At 47.4% G+C, this 15275-nt stretch overlaps 1 protein-coding gene across 1 annotated transcript; it reads left to right on the top strand.

Annotated features, from left to right (window-relative positions):
• Positions 1-2321: 2321 nt before the first annotated feature.
• Positions 2322-13310, top strand: LOC106582197 (matrix-remodeling-associated protein 5). Its single transcript, XM_082967110.1, has 4 exons — positions 2322-2778; positions 2893-7130; positions 7293-8328; positions 10125-13310. The coding sequence occupies exons 1-4, from the start codon at positions 2378-2380 to the stop codon at positions 12256-12258; spliced, it is 7809 nt and encodes a 2602-aa protein (XP_082823236.1). The 5' UTR covers positions 2322-2377; the 3' UTR covers positions 12259-13310.
• The last annotated feature ends 1965 nt before the right edge of the window (positions 13311-15275 follow it).

Below are 15275 nucleotides of genomic sequence, written 5' to 3'. Positions count from 1 at the left end.
ATGTCCAAGCAATTGAATTTACCACAGGTGGAATTGTTTAACTTGGGTCAAACGTTTGGGTAGCCTTCCACAAGCTTCCCACAATAAGTTGGGTGAATTTTGGCCCATTCCTCCTGACAGAGCTGGTGTAACTGAGTCAGGTTTGTAGGCCTCCTTGCTCACACAAGCTTTTTCAGTTCTGTCCACAAATTTTCCCGAGGATTAAGGTCAGGGCTTTGTGATGGCCACTCCAATACTTTGACTTTGTTGTTCTTAAGCCATTTTGCCACAACTTTTCCATTTGGAAGACCCATTTGCGACCAAGCTTTAACTTCCTGACTGATGTCTTGAAATGTTGCTTCAATATATCCACATAATTTTCCTTCCTCATGAAGCCATCTATTTTGTGAAGTGCACCAGTCCCTCCTGCAGCAAAGCACCCCCACAACATGATGCTGCCACCCCCATGCTTCTTGGTTGGGATGGTGTTCTTCGGCTTGCAAGCCTCCCCCTTTTTCCTCCAAACATAACGATGGTCATTATGGACAAACAGTTCTATTTTTGTTTCATAAGAGCAGAGGACATTCCTCAAAAAATAACAATCTTTGTCCCCATGTGCAGTTGCAAACCGTAGTCTGGCTTTTTTTTATGGTGGTTTTGGAGCAGTGGCTTCTTCCTTGCTGAGCGGCCTTTCAGGTTATGTCGATATAGGGCTCGTTTTACTGTGGATATAGATACTTTTGTACCTGTTTTCTCCAGCATCTTCACAGGGTCCTTTGCTGTTGTTCTGGGATTGATTTGCACTTTCAGGTGTTTGGAAATTTCTCCCAAGGATGAACCAGACTTGTGGAGGTCTCCAATTTGTTTCTGAGGTCTTGGATGATTTCTTTTGATTTTCCCATGATGTCAAGCAAAGAGGCACTGAGTTTGAAGGTAGGCCTTGAAATACATCCACGGGTACACCTCCAATTGACTCAAATGATGTCAATTAGCCTATCAGAAGCTTCTAAAGCCTAAAGACATCCTTTCTGGAATTATCCAAGCTGTTTAAAGGCACAGTAAACTTAGTGTATGTAAACTTCTGACCCACTGGAATTGTGATACAGTGATTTATAAGTGAAATAATCTGTCTGTAAACAATTGCTGGAAAAATGACTTGTGTCATGCACAAAGTAGATGTCCTCACCGACTTGCCGAAACTATAGTTTGTTAACAAGAAATTTGTGGAGTGGTTTTAAAATGAGTTTAAATGACTCCAACCAGTGTATGTAAACTGTACCATATCGGAGCCCATGTATCTACATATGTGTAACATATACGCAGGAAGCAGGTGCAGAAGGTGAGTTTAATAATCATGAAGATAATGCAAAACAGGAGAAGCGTACTGAATGTAACCAATACTGTGTGATTACTGAGGCTACTGAGGACTATATGAAAGGAAAGTAATCAGGGTGGTGATGAAGTCCAGGTGTGCGTAATGATGGGGAGCAGGTGTGCGCAATGTTGGTTGCCTGGACCGGTGGTTAGTAGCTCCGGTTATGTCGACCGCTGGAGGGAGGGAGCAGGAGTAGGCGTGACAATACGTACCGAATCTTCATGAAATGGAAAGATGCACATCCCTACCTGCCAGTGGCAGTTGGTGCCGTTTTAGATGAGGGGGGACAAAAAAATATATATTCATGAGCATGGCCTTATTTCTATTACAGCATGTTGAATGACTGTCATTCATATTCCATTCACCCAGTTCAATGTAACAGCGACAGGTTTAGGCTACTACATGATACTCAAATTTTCCCTTTACCCATCATGAGGTTGCTACTACCTAGTCTATGAATGAAAGTTTACAACATAGGCACACAGTGACACATGGACAGACAGTAACAAATTCAATACCGCCTTGTACACTCTTGCCTGCATCTAGCTGATCTAGGTTGAAATCATTAGTCCAACAGTTGCAAACGAGAGTTTCTATTGGACAAATTCAGGTATGTTTATCCCCGTTTCGTTCCGTTTGCGTCAGTTTAAGAAACGTTTTTCAACAGAATTGGTGGAATGTCCTTTTTCTATTGTGTTATTGACTGTATGTCTGTTTAACCCATGTGTAACTCTGTGTTGAGGCTGTTGAGGCTACTGTAGACCTTCATTGCAAAACAGTGTGTTTTATATTGAGTATAGTTTTATCTAAAACTGATAACTTTTTAAATGTTTTACAATTGTAATATTTATGGTCCTCCTCTTCTTCCTCTGAGGAGCCTCCACTGCTACCTACTGAGTCTCAATCAGAATCAATGGAATTGGAATGCTTATTTGGGTGAGGAAATACTGATTCTTCTCTTCTCTCTCAGGGGTGTTGAAATGTCCGGGGCCGCAGTGCCCGGTCTGTGCCTCACCCAAACACATGAAGGGTCATGGCCTTTTGCAGCAGAAAGACCTATCCTGCACCTCGCCTGTCATCTCCACCAATCCCAGAGCCTCATCTCAGGAGGATGGCGAAGTTCAACCAATAGAAACCTTTAGAGAGGCTTTAGGCAACGCCTCCCTGGGGATGTCTGACCAACAGGGGAATGCCGTTGATCTGAAGTGTAACATCACACACTCCTCACAGACTCCTGACATTACCCCACCACACCTCTCCTCCTCCTCCATCCCCCTCTCCATCTCCCTCTCCCTCTCCCTGGACTGTGGGGTGGATGGGCACGGCTATGAGAGGCTGTGGAGGCTGCTGGCCTACTACAGTGAGATGCCTGTCAGGCTTCAAAGAGAAATAATGTTGAGTAAAGCCCCAAGACTTGCCTACAGGTATGAAAATACAGAAGCACACAAGACACATTCCTGTGTTATTTTCCTCTTTACCTGTACAATTTTGTTGTAACCCCAACACATAGATCAAATCTGTCCTTTCTTGTCCTTCAGGTACAGACAGACATCAGAGAAGGAGGGCTACTACCATACAGGGGTCAGGGCCAGTATTCAAGCCCAGCCTGCCTGGTTACTGCAGCCCCATGTCAGTCTAGAGCTCAACAGAGCTCAGTCCAGCGCCCACAGGGTTAAACTGACCCTGTCCACCCTGGTGTTTGCCCCCCCAGACCCCCCATCCCCACAATCCTGGGTTCTCATCCAGACCAACCACACCCACACAGCTTTTACTGCAGCTGCAGACAGACAGATCCACCTGCCCTGTCCTGTCCTCAGCTCTATTGGAGACCTAAGTTCTGGAGACCACAGGCTCCAGTGGGTTTTCCCAGATGGTTCAACAGTCTCCTCTCCCTACCGCAGCTCAGATGGTAGGGTCAGGGTGTCTGGCCAGGGGTTGGTCCTGCAGAGAGTGGATCACTCTGATGCTGGACTGTACTATTGCGTTGCCCGGGCTGGGGGAGATGTTGATGTTCTCCCCCTCCGTCTGGCGGTGGTAGAATCATCCAACCCTCCCCCAGGGGAGGAGCTGGGCCCTGCTGTGACTGGATTGGTTGGAGACCCTGTCAGTCTGCCGTGCGAGGCCTCTGGTACACCGAGGGTTGAGGTGAACTGGGTTCTTCCTGGCGGGAGAGTGGTAGGGAGTAGGAACGAGGGGAGGAGAAAGGACGAGGCAGGGGTGAAGGTCTTGGCCAATGGTTCCCTGTCTCTCCCCAACCCTGCGCTGGGAGATGCAGGCCTGTACCGGTGTGTAGCGGTGAACCAGTACGGTGCTGACTCTCTCTCCACCAGACTGATGCTCACCCCGCGTCCTGACACCTCATCACATATGAGATATCTCATGAGGCCACAATCTGCGGCGGGGGTGTCCAACAGGGTACGAGCCCCTCTAGGGGGTGAGGAGATTGAAGCGGGGGGGTCAGGAGATGATGAGGGGGAGAACATTCTGTCCACTAGGGCAGGTTACAACAGGACACGGCGTCCCCCCATCAGATCCCACATGGTGAGGGTGGAGGGAAGCAGACCACCCCAAAAGGGCAAGAAGCCCTTGAGGAGAGGCTTCCCTGTGGAGCAGAGGAGGAACAGGCTGGCGGGCCGGCGGAGCTTTAACCTGGCCAAGCACAAAATAGACCCTCAGAAATGGGCCGACCTGCTGACTAAGATACGTGAAAGGACTGCCCCTAAAATCACAGACTCCCTGTATGTACCACCCCCAACAAGAGCACAGACAACCACCTCAGCCCCAACTGAAGCACAGACAACCACCTCAACCCCAACTAGAGCACAGTCAACCAGAATACAGACCGATAGCAGACATACAGAAAGCAATCACACAACCAGAAGAAAGCCAGGCAGCACACAGCCAAGTAGCACACAGCCAGACAGAATACAGACAGAGAGAATACAGACAACTAAAACACAGACAACCAGAATACATACAGACACCACAATACCAAACAGCACACCAGAAGTAAGCGTGGGAAGAAACTCTGATCAACGACTTGTATTGGACTCAGAGGCTGATACCTCAAAGAGTTCTTCCACAGATGTCCCCAGTCTACAGGAAGAGTGGTTAAACACCATCCATACATCACTAATCCCAGATCTGCTAACAAAGGATAGAGTGGCCCCAGAGAAACCAAACACTTCAGATCTGAGCAATAACTTCCCCCAGAACCCTAAGTCAAACACAGACACAGACACAGAGACAGGGACAGAAACAGAGACAGAGGGTTCTCCTAAAAGCACAAAGCCAACCTCCAATGTCAATTACACTAGCACAGAGGAAAGGAGACAGAGTGTTATCCCTGTAAGGACTACAGGTGAGGGGGAGAGGACTGGAACAACAAACTCTGGAAGGGTAATGTTCTCCAACTCTGTTCCGTCGCGGCCCAGAATCCCCTGGAATGCCAGCAATAGGCCTGGCCAGAGGAGACGCATCAACAGACTCAGAGGACGACCCATGCCCCGCCAAAGAGTCCCAGGTCCAACCTCCTCTCGCCAGAATACCCTAAATCCCACTACCACCAGAGCAGCACTTACAAAGCCCAGGAAACTGCCAGTACCTGCTACAACCATAACTAGAAGCACTACTACTACTACTACTACTACTCCATCCTTAACTAGGATCACTGCTCCTCCATCAAGCACATCTGTCTCCCCCCCTGCCTCCCTTCCTGCCTCACCCCCTTCACCCCAGACATACACAGACAGGGTGACTCACTTAACAAACACTGCTGCTCCGCTCCCTAAAAGGTCCCAAACGACTATCACACACACACGCACACACAGTAGCACACACACAGGCAAACATACACCCACAGTCACTCACAGTCACACAGAAAAACAGAGTTATGCTATAACAGAGGGTCAGGTCGGGGCCACTCCAAAAGAGCAGGATCCATCTGTCTTCAACCAACACAACCCAGAGGATATCAAAGCAACTACCCCTCGTTCTGGAACCACACCAGGTGGAACAACACCTACTGGTACTGAGAAAGAACCCAGTGAGATAGAATCCAGTGAGATAGAACCACTCTACCCAGAAACTAAGGAAGAACTCAGTGAGATAGGACCACCAGCCACTGAAAAAAAAACCAGTGAGATAGAACCACCAGCAACTGATGAAGAAGAACCCAGTGAGATAGAACCACTAGCAACTGATGAAGAAGAACCCAGTGAGATAGAACCACCAGCAACTGATGAAGAAGAACCCAGTGAGATAGAACCACTAGCAACTGATGAAGAAGAACCCAGTGAGATAGAACCACCAGCAACTGATGAAGAAGAACCCAGTGAGATAGAACCACCAGCAACTGGTGAAGAAGAACCCAGTGAGATAGAACCACCAGCAACTGATGAAGAACCCAGTGAGATAGAACCACTAGCAACTGATGAAGAACCCAGTGAGATAGAACCACCAGCAACTGATGAAGAACCCAGTGAGATAGAACCACTTTACACAATCACTGAAGAAGAACCCAATAAGATAGAACCAGTCTATCTAGCACCTGATGAACCAGAGGAGAGACAGCCAGAGTTAGAAATAGACACCTCTTTTTCATCTACAAAACAACTACTGCCCCCAACTACAGCTAATACAGCAGCTATCACTGCTTCAGCCATCACCTCCTCTACAGTCATCACCTTTATTAGAAGAACTACCACTATAACTATTCCTACAACTACTACCACTATTCCTACAACTACTACCACTATTCCTACAACTACTACCACTATACCTACAACTACTACCACTATACCTACAACTACTACCACTATACCTACAACTACTACCACTATACATACAACTACTACCACTATACCTACAACTACTACCACTATTCCTACAACTACTACCACTATTCCTACAACTACTACCACTATACCTACAACTACTACCACTATACATACAACTACTACCACTATACCTACAACTACTACCACTATTCCTACAACTACTACCACTATTCCTACAACTACTACCACTATACCTACAACTACTACCACTATACATACAACTACTACCACTATTCCTACAACTACTACCACTATTCCTACAACTATTACTACTATACCTACAACTACTACTGCTATACCTACAACTTTTGTTTCTACAAATACCACTACTATTCCTACAAATACCACTACTATTCCTACAACTACTACTACTATTCCCACTACTACTACCATTCTTACTAATACAATAGTCTGGAGGAACCCAGGAGTAAACTCCATCCCAGACTCACATGGTAGTCGCTACCGCCCCCCATCTTACCCCACCTACTCACAACACTCCAGCAGCCAGCACCCCTATGTCATCATTAGGCCTGACCCAGTAAGAACTCCACTTCAAACTCCACCCCCTATAAAACACGCACCCTCTCTACCACACCCTATCAAGCCCAAACTTCTTCTCCCAGACATTTTAGAGACCCCTTCCTCTGCAGTCTCAACCACCAGAGCTCCCTCCAGCTCCCCAAAGACCTCCACACCCACCACAGACAGTCAGGCTGGACTCAACCCTGAGTCCACCTGTCCTCATTCCCCTCCCGCGTCTCCAGTCCATAGTGTGACTGCCCAACGCCCCCCTCAGACCTCCGTCTTGCGTGTCCGGCCCCGTATCGCTCCCCCTCACATGCGCTCCATGTCTGTCCCAGCTGAGATTGATGCCCTCCTGCCCTGCGAGGCCATTGGACAGCCTCCTCCAACAATCACCTGGACCAAGGTCTCCACAGGTACGCTACACACACTACTCTCAGTTATACACACAATACATGCTACTGTCACTCACATATACACAAAATGTACTTTGTCATACCCACACGTTACTCAATACATTCACTATTGCCACTCTTACACACAATACGCCACTCAATATTTATTTCTGTCTGTCCCAGGAGCTGTGATGTCACTGGACTACAAGGCAGAGCGTTTCCAGGTCCTACCCAACGGAACCTTTCTCATCCGGAGCGTGCAGGTCCAGGACCGGGGGACATATATCTGCAGCGCACAGAACTCTGTGGGCCTGGACCGTGCATTGGTGACCCTGGATGTCTGGTCCCGCCCACCCCGCATTCAGCTACCCAACCACAGAGATGCAACGGTGCCCCAGGGGGGTGAGGTGAGGTTAGAGTGTCAGGCTCAGGGGGTGCCGGTTCCTCTGCTGTCTTGGGTACTACCTGACCGCACCGTCCTAACCCCTGACCCTAACCCCAACCCTGCCCTTGGCACTCACCCCCGGGTGTCTATATTCCCTAATGGTACTCTGCGTATCTTGGTGGCCGGCCCAGCAGACAGAGGACTGTATCGCTGTGTAGCCTCCAACCCAGCAGGGGCTGGCAGTCTGTCAGTCCGACTCCATGTGTCCTCTCTTCCTCCAGTCATCCAGGAGCCCAGAGAGGAGAGGGTAACCCGGCCCGCTGGTTTGCCTCTCTACGCCCAATGCTCTGCCCGGGGAGCTCCCGCTCCCTCCATCCGCTGGAGGACCCCTGACGGCACCTTTCTGCTCCCCTCTCAATTCCTCAACGGGAACCTGTTTGTCCTCCCCAATGCCACCTTGCTGATACGCAAGCTAGCCACTAAGGACTCTGGGAGCTACGAGTGCCTGGCGACTAATGCGGTGGGCGGGGATAAGAGGACGGTGAGGGTGGAGGTGACTGGAGATGGAGGAGGAGGAGAAGTTGTCTCCATGGATAAAATTACCTTCTCTTCCATTAACAGTAAATTTGATCTTCCCCCCTCTTCCCCCGTCCTTAACCCTCCCCTCCCACCCTCCTCCCCCCTCAGTAAGGCTAGGATCCTCTCCACCTCTCCATCCAGTTCTATAGTCATATATGGTGAATCTCTGCTCCTTTACTGTTCAGCAACTGGCAACCCAGAGCCTAGAGTGGTCTGGAGGGTACCTGGCAAGAAACTAGTGGATGCCCGCTACAGGTGCGTGTTTGTCCTTATTGATTACCAATCTTTTTAATCGAGTCCAGGACCGCCCCACTTATAGAGAACGCACAAGGTGCAATTTCTAAATGTGGTTGTGCATCAGCAGTTTTTCTCCTGTTATGTCAGTCACTATAAGTCATTCAATTAGCCCATGTCAGCTAAATATTTGTAGATTGGTAAATTAGTCTAGCCTGATATCTAAACTTGTAGTTTACATAGTTGAATTACCAACCGTGGCCCCCACTGATTTCTTTAGTCACTCTCACCCAGATATAATATAAAAAACTGCAAACATTTATGTCCGCCCTATGGCAAAATGGGTAGAATTGCAGGAAATTAGCTGTAAAACAGAAACATTTTCTCTACACCTCATGGAAAAATGTGTATAATTGCATGAAATTAGTTATACAATTGCTAAATCTTCTCTCCACCTCATGGCAAAATGTGTAAAATTGCAGCAAACTTGCTTTAAAACTGCAATATTAGGAACACCTTCCTAATATTGCGTTGCACACCCTTTTGCCCTCAGAACAGCCTCAATTCCAATGCTTCCCACAGTTGTGTCAAGTTGGCTGGATGTCCTTTGGGTGGTGGACCATTTGGGAAACTGTTGAGCGTGAAAAAAACAGCAGCGTTGCAGTACTTGACACACTCAAACCGGTGCACATGGCACCTACTACCAAACCCTGTTCAAAGGCACTTAAATCTGTTCTTGCCTATTCACACTCTGAATGGCAAACATACACAATGCATGTCTCAATTGTCTCAAGGCTTAAAAATCCTTCTTTAACCTGTCTCCTCCCCTTCATCTACACTAACTGAAGTGGATTTAACAAGTGACATCAATAAGGGATCATAGTTTTCACCTGGATTCACCTGGTCAGTCTATAACCAAGTTTCCATCGACAGTTTTTATGCAAGTAAAGTCATATAAAAACAAAATCATGATAGCTGTGATGGAAAGGAAGTTTCGGTGTAATTGAATAAATGCAGACAGATAATTTGTTCGTTCGACATGGTGGGATCTTTTTGTGTCTGTAAAATTAATTGTGCAGGAAATGGCGGTAGAATAATCATCATATTGAGGTAAATTTGGAGTCATGCAATGATATGGTGTGAGGTCCTCCCACTACGACTCCGTAAACCATACAGTTTATTAGGCTACAGATAAAATAAGTTATGATGAACTTCACAGGGGGGTCAAAGTGCACGGTGATCTTGACGCTCCTTTCCAATAAATATCGAGGTTCTTATTCTGGTGACAAGATGATCGATCCTTGACTGCCATTTGACAATTAAAAATATTCTTGCTCTTATCCATAATAATCTCATCATGTAGACTAGCCAACCCACACAGCCTACCCACACTGTATCTGCAAACTGTTGGCTGGAGCGCATGTGATGAGACCAGAGTTGACACATTTGCTATTTAAGGCAACAGTTTTTGTGACAAAGAGTTGAAAATGCGATGGAAACACATTGAACTTTAGATTTGTTTTATTTTTTATTTGATACATGAAAACTTAAGCGAAAAAGTACATTTTGTGTGAACTATGTCGTCACCCGCTGATTTCTATCCGCAACAAGTCCATTTGGTGGAAACATGCCACTGGTGGGAAAATGTACATATTTTCTTAATGCAGATTCTAGAATAATCGCATGAAAATCTGTTGCCGGGACAGAAGGAAACCTAGCTACTGTCATGGAAAGAGCAGTTGTTCCTAATGTTTTGTACACTCAGTGTCTGTGTCTGGTGCTTATCTAACCTTATCCTCTCTGTGTTGTATTTCCAGTTTTGACAAGAGGATGAAGGTGCACAGTAATGGAACGCTGTATATCCAGTCCGTGACGGAGAAAGACGGGGGGGACTATTTATGTGTCGCACGAAATAAGATGGCTGATGACTTCCGCCTCCTCCAGGTCACCGTGGCCACAAAGCCTGCTAAGATTGAGCCAAAGCAGCCATCCAATCTGAAGGTGGTATCGTACGGAGCAGCTCTAAAGGTAGACTGTCTGGCGACCGGCCAGCCCAACCCTGCAGTAAGATGGAGCCTCCCGGATGGAACCTCAGTGAAAAGTCTCCTGTTGCAGGTGGAAGAGAGAGGGAGGCGCAGCCGGCGACTGGTGGTTTTTGACAATGGAACACTGTTCCTCCCCTCGGTGGGGATGGGGGAGGAGGGGGAGTATGTCTGCCACGCTGAGAACCATGGGGGGAGGGACACTATGAGTGTGATGGTCAAAGTCCTCACCTCACCTCCCTCCTTCCCCAGTACCAAATATGAGGTCGTCAAGGTGCAACAAGGGGGCGCAGTGGCTCTGAACTGTGGGGCTAAAGGAGAGCCTGTCCCTACGATCACATGGCTCTCTCCAATGAATCGTGTCCTCCCAGTGGAAGGATCAGGTCCGGTTGCGGTGCAGCAAGACGGGTCCTTGGTGATCCAGGGGGCTAGAGGGGCTGACGGAGGAAACTACACTTGCCGAGCCAGCAATGCTGCTGGGGAGAGGAGCAAGGTGATAGGGGTGGAGGTGATGGTGACACCACCCAGCTTCACTCTCAATGGGGCTGGGGGTGGGATCAATGGGGCAGACAGACAGATAGCTGTTGTTAGTGGTAGTGGACTGAGTGCTGTGATCTCCATCAGTCAGTCTGCAGGGAGGGATCATAGGGTCAGTGCAGGTAATTGTGTCAGTAATAATGGAGACAGTAAAGTAGGGGACCAAAGGGTCTCAGCAGTTAGAGGCCAGACAGTTCTTCTGCCATGTCCATCCCAGGGCTTCCCTCTCCCCCGCCTGGCCTGGTTGCTGCCCGGTAACGGGATTCTCCCGGTGCCCTACTATGGCAGCAGACTCACCGTCCACCGCAATGGAACCCTGGAGCTGAGGGGGGTGAGGGCAAGCGACTCCGGCATGCTGGTGTGTGTCAATCGTGGTGAGAGGGGTGAGACTCGGAGAATGGTACACCTGGAAGTCTCAGACACAAAGGACACACCTCACTCCAGAGGCCCAGTGACCACCGAGAAACCTTGCCCAGTAGGCCCAGTTAGCACAGAACAACCTCGTCCAGTAGTCCCAGTCAGCAGAGAGAAACTTCGCTCAGGAGGCCCAGACAGAGAGGAGACACCTCGCCCCAGAGGCCCAGTGACCACAGAGATATCTCGCCAGGAGACACCTCGCCCTACAGGCCCAGTCACCAATGAGAAACCTCACTTAGGAGGCCCAGTCAGCACAGAGAACCCTCTGCCAGGTGTCCCAGTCCAAGGGGACACACCTCACCCAAGAGGCCCAGTGCCAGAGGCAGGGAGGAGTGTTGTCCTGGAAAGGAAGCCTGTGGTCACCAGCATATCAGGCTCTCTGGTCAGCATCATCAACGGAGAAAATCTACAGCTACCCTGCCCCCAGACAGACAGCCCCAGTCAGGGCTCCAGCCAGACAGAGTCTCTGACCTGGAAGTTGCCCAGCGGGGTGGTCGTGTCTCGGGGACAGGCGGCAGGGACGGGTCGGTACTCAGTCCTGGATGACGGGACTCTGACGGTGCAGCAGGTGTCTGTGTTTGACAGGGGGACCTACTCCTGCCGATCCACCAATCAGGACACATCGTCTATCTTGACAGTTCCAGTGATTGTCATCGCCTACCCCCCTCGCATCACCAACGGACCCCCTCCCCTCACCTACACCCGTCCTGGTGTTGCCGTTCAGCTAACCTGCTACGTCATAGCAACCCCAAGAGCGACCATCACCTGGGAGATGCCGGACCAATCCCAGCTCAGGGTCACAGGTCAGGCCCGTCTCTATGGCAACCGGTACCTGAGTCCCCAGGGTTCCCTGGTGATCCAGAACCCGACCAGCAGAGACACAGGGTTCTACCGTTGTTCTGCACGGAATGTCATCGGAACTGACACCAAGGCCACTTATCTACATGTGATCTAACAGAACACACACACACATCATTTTTGCCCAAAGAAACTGCAAAGTTTAGTGCAGAAAATACTGTTCAACTAAAGACTGAGGTGTTGATTAAAGATTGTAAATAGAGATAAAAACAAACACATGCGTCTTACAGCCAGAGTGTGTTAAAGATGTACAAGAAATCAGCAGCTGAGAAGCAGCAGCATCCATCATCAATAAATAAGTGTCAACACAAACTATACCAGGCTTTAAGGACATCAGCTGTCAAAACACACGTCATGCAATACAACACATTCAGCTCTGTATCACAACCTGTATGTTTATGTGAACCTTTACCTCCATAATATCTCAAAGCTGCCCTATTTATCTTGTTGTATTGTTGTGTACTGTTGAGCAGAGCAAATGTTTGATAGTGGTCACAGAACTGCTCCAGTGATAGTTCTGTGGAGCCTCAGGAGTCTGCAGTGCTCTGTGTCTGCAGCGCTCTGTGTCTGCAGCGCTCTGTGTCTGCAGCGCTCTGTGTCTGCAGCGCTCTGTGTCTGCAGCTCTCTGTGGCTGCAGCTCTCTGTGGCTGCAGCTCTCTGTGGCTGCAGCACTCTGTGGCTGCAGCTCTCTGTGTCTGTAGCTCTCTGTGGCTGCAGCTCTCTGTGGCTGCAGCTCTCCAACCCTGCAACCTCGACCACTCTTCCAGTCATAGGCTTTACATACGTCCCAGATCATGTTAAATAAACACAACAGTTACCAAGTCTTTGAAGATGGTATTTGTAGTAATTACATATGTTTCATATAGAGTAGCATAGATTTGTGTGTGGCTCCAGTGTTACATCAAGTATGTGTAATATCCATGTGAAAGCTGATATCATTCATGTTTTTATAAACACTCCTTTGATGTTTTCATTTTGTTTAAATTATTTGTCTGTAAAGACTGTGATGTAAAGTTGTTATGTTGTGCCTCTTGTCATAAAGAGAGAGATGTACTGTATATCTAATCTCTCAATAGCCTTTTTAAATTATGCTTTATTTTCAACTGCTTTATTTGATAAATAAAATAGAAGAGGAATTCAGTCTGCTCATCAAAACGTGGTTGTGTGGGTGTGTGTTTGTGTGTGTGTGTGTCCTGGGGGGACAGAAACTGGGTTTGCTTGGGAACATCAGGCTTTGTATCCCATGACTCTCAGCAGAAAAACCAGGAAATGGGTCTTAAGGACAGATAAGTCGTGCTTATGACATCATCACACTAACACTTCCCGGGGAGTCCATTTTCCAAAACAGTTGCTTCCTCCATTACTCTTTTATTAGACATTTATAAACTCCATTACTCTTTTATTAGACAGGTATCAACTCCATTACTCTCTTATTAGACATGCATAAACTCCATTACTCTCTTATTAGACATTTATAAACTCCATGACTCTCTTATTAGACATTTATAAACTCCATTACTCTCTTATTAGACATTTATAAACTCCATTACTCTCTTATTAGACATGCATAAACTCCATGACTCTCTTATTAGACATGAATAAACTCTATGACTCTCTTATTAGACATGCATAAACTCCATTACTCTCTTATTAGACATGAATAAACTCCATTACTCTCTTATTAGACATGCATAAACTACATGACTCTCTTATTAGACATGCATAAACTCCATGACTCTCTTATTAGACATGAATAAACTCCATTACTCTCTTATTAGACATGAATAAACTCCATGACTCTCTTATTAGACATGAATAAACTCCATTACTCTCTTATTAGACATGTATTAATTCCATTACACTAGTATTATAGAGACATTTTCTCTATTACAAACAGTCTAAAATCTTTATCAAAAATCGCGATCTGTATTCCTCTCACAGGACATTGCAGCTGCATTATAATAATAGGAGCAATGTTGTCTCACTTATCTACATATCTGATGGGAAGGGTCTGTAGACATGACTAATGTAGATGTAAGCAAATCAATTCAGGTGGATGAAAGTTTTTCATCTGTTTTGATCATTTCAGTCAGCAAGTGGTTTCAGACAGTCGGTCCACTAGACATGACTCAGTCACCATGGGAACCCAGACGATGACTGAAACGATCCAAACATACCAAAGTCTATTGAATCCCATATAGCACTGATACCAAAACAGAGGAGTAAGAGAGTTGGAGGTGGGGGAGCGGGGGGGCTTCGGGGAAACGCTGAGTCATGAAGTGCAGTGCCCAGTGAGACCTGGTCCTGCTTATCCTTGTGTCTGATTGAGGTGGATGATTCCGTACCCTCCCTGACCCCCATGTCTCCCAGTGCTGGACTGTGTGGAGTGTGGTGCGTACGTCCATGTGAGCGTATGTCTGTGCATGCGCATTGTTCTGGTATGGGGAGAGCAGCACACTGGATTCTCACTGAATGGGCCAGACAACACCATCTCCACCATCTAAACTTCTAACACTTAGTTTAGGAAGAGATGGGTTAGTGAGGAGGAAAGGGGTTAGTTTAGGAGGAGATAGGTTAGCTTAGGAGAAGATTGGTTAGTTTAGGAGGAGATGGGTTAGTTATGAGAAGATGGTTTAGTTTAGGAGAAGATGGGTTAGTTAGGAGAATATGGGTTCATTTTGAAAGAGATGGGATAGTTAGTAGGATATGGGTTAGTTTAGGAGGAGATTGATTAGTTTAGGAGATGGATTAGTTAGGAGGAGATGGGTTAGTTTAAGAGGAGATGGGTGAGTTAGGGGATTCGTTTTCAGTCTAGTTGAAGAGGGTTAAGTATGTGACTGGGCTGTAGGATGAGGACGTAAATGGATGAGGTCCATTTGTGACTCAGCGAGTGGCTAAAGTGAGATCTGGGTCAGTCTAGGCTGGGATGCCCCACCCACACACACACACACACACAGGGATAGTTTAGTATGTGGGTCAGGCAGGGGTGGGGCGTTACAGTTGGACAGGCAGATAGAACTGATTCAGTCAGGGTTCTGGGAGTTATTACTGTATTATTACTGTGTGTGTGTGTGTGTGTGTGTGTGTGTGTGTGTGTGTGTGTGTGTGTGTGTG

Source organism: Salmo salar, chromosome 21 (genome assembly GCF_965601325.2).
Source record: "Salmo salar chromosome 21, fSalSal1, whole genome shotgun sequence".
Taxonomy (NCBI): domain Eukaryota; kingdom Metazoa; phylum Chordata; class Actinopteri; order Salmoniformes; family Salmonidae; genus Salmo; species Salmo salar.
This window is presented reverse-complemented; position numbering and strand designations above follow the sequence as displayed.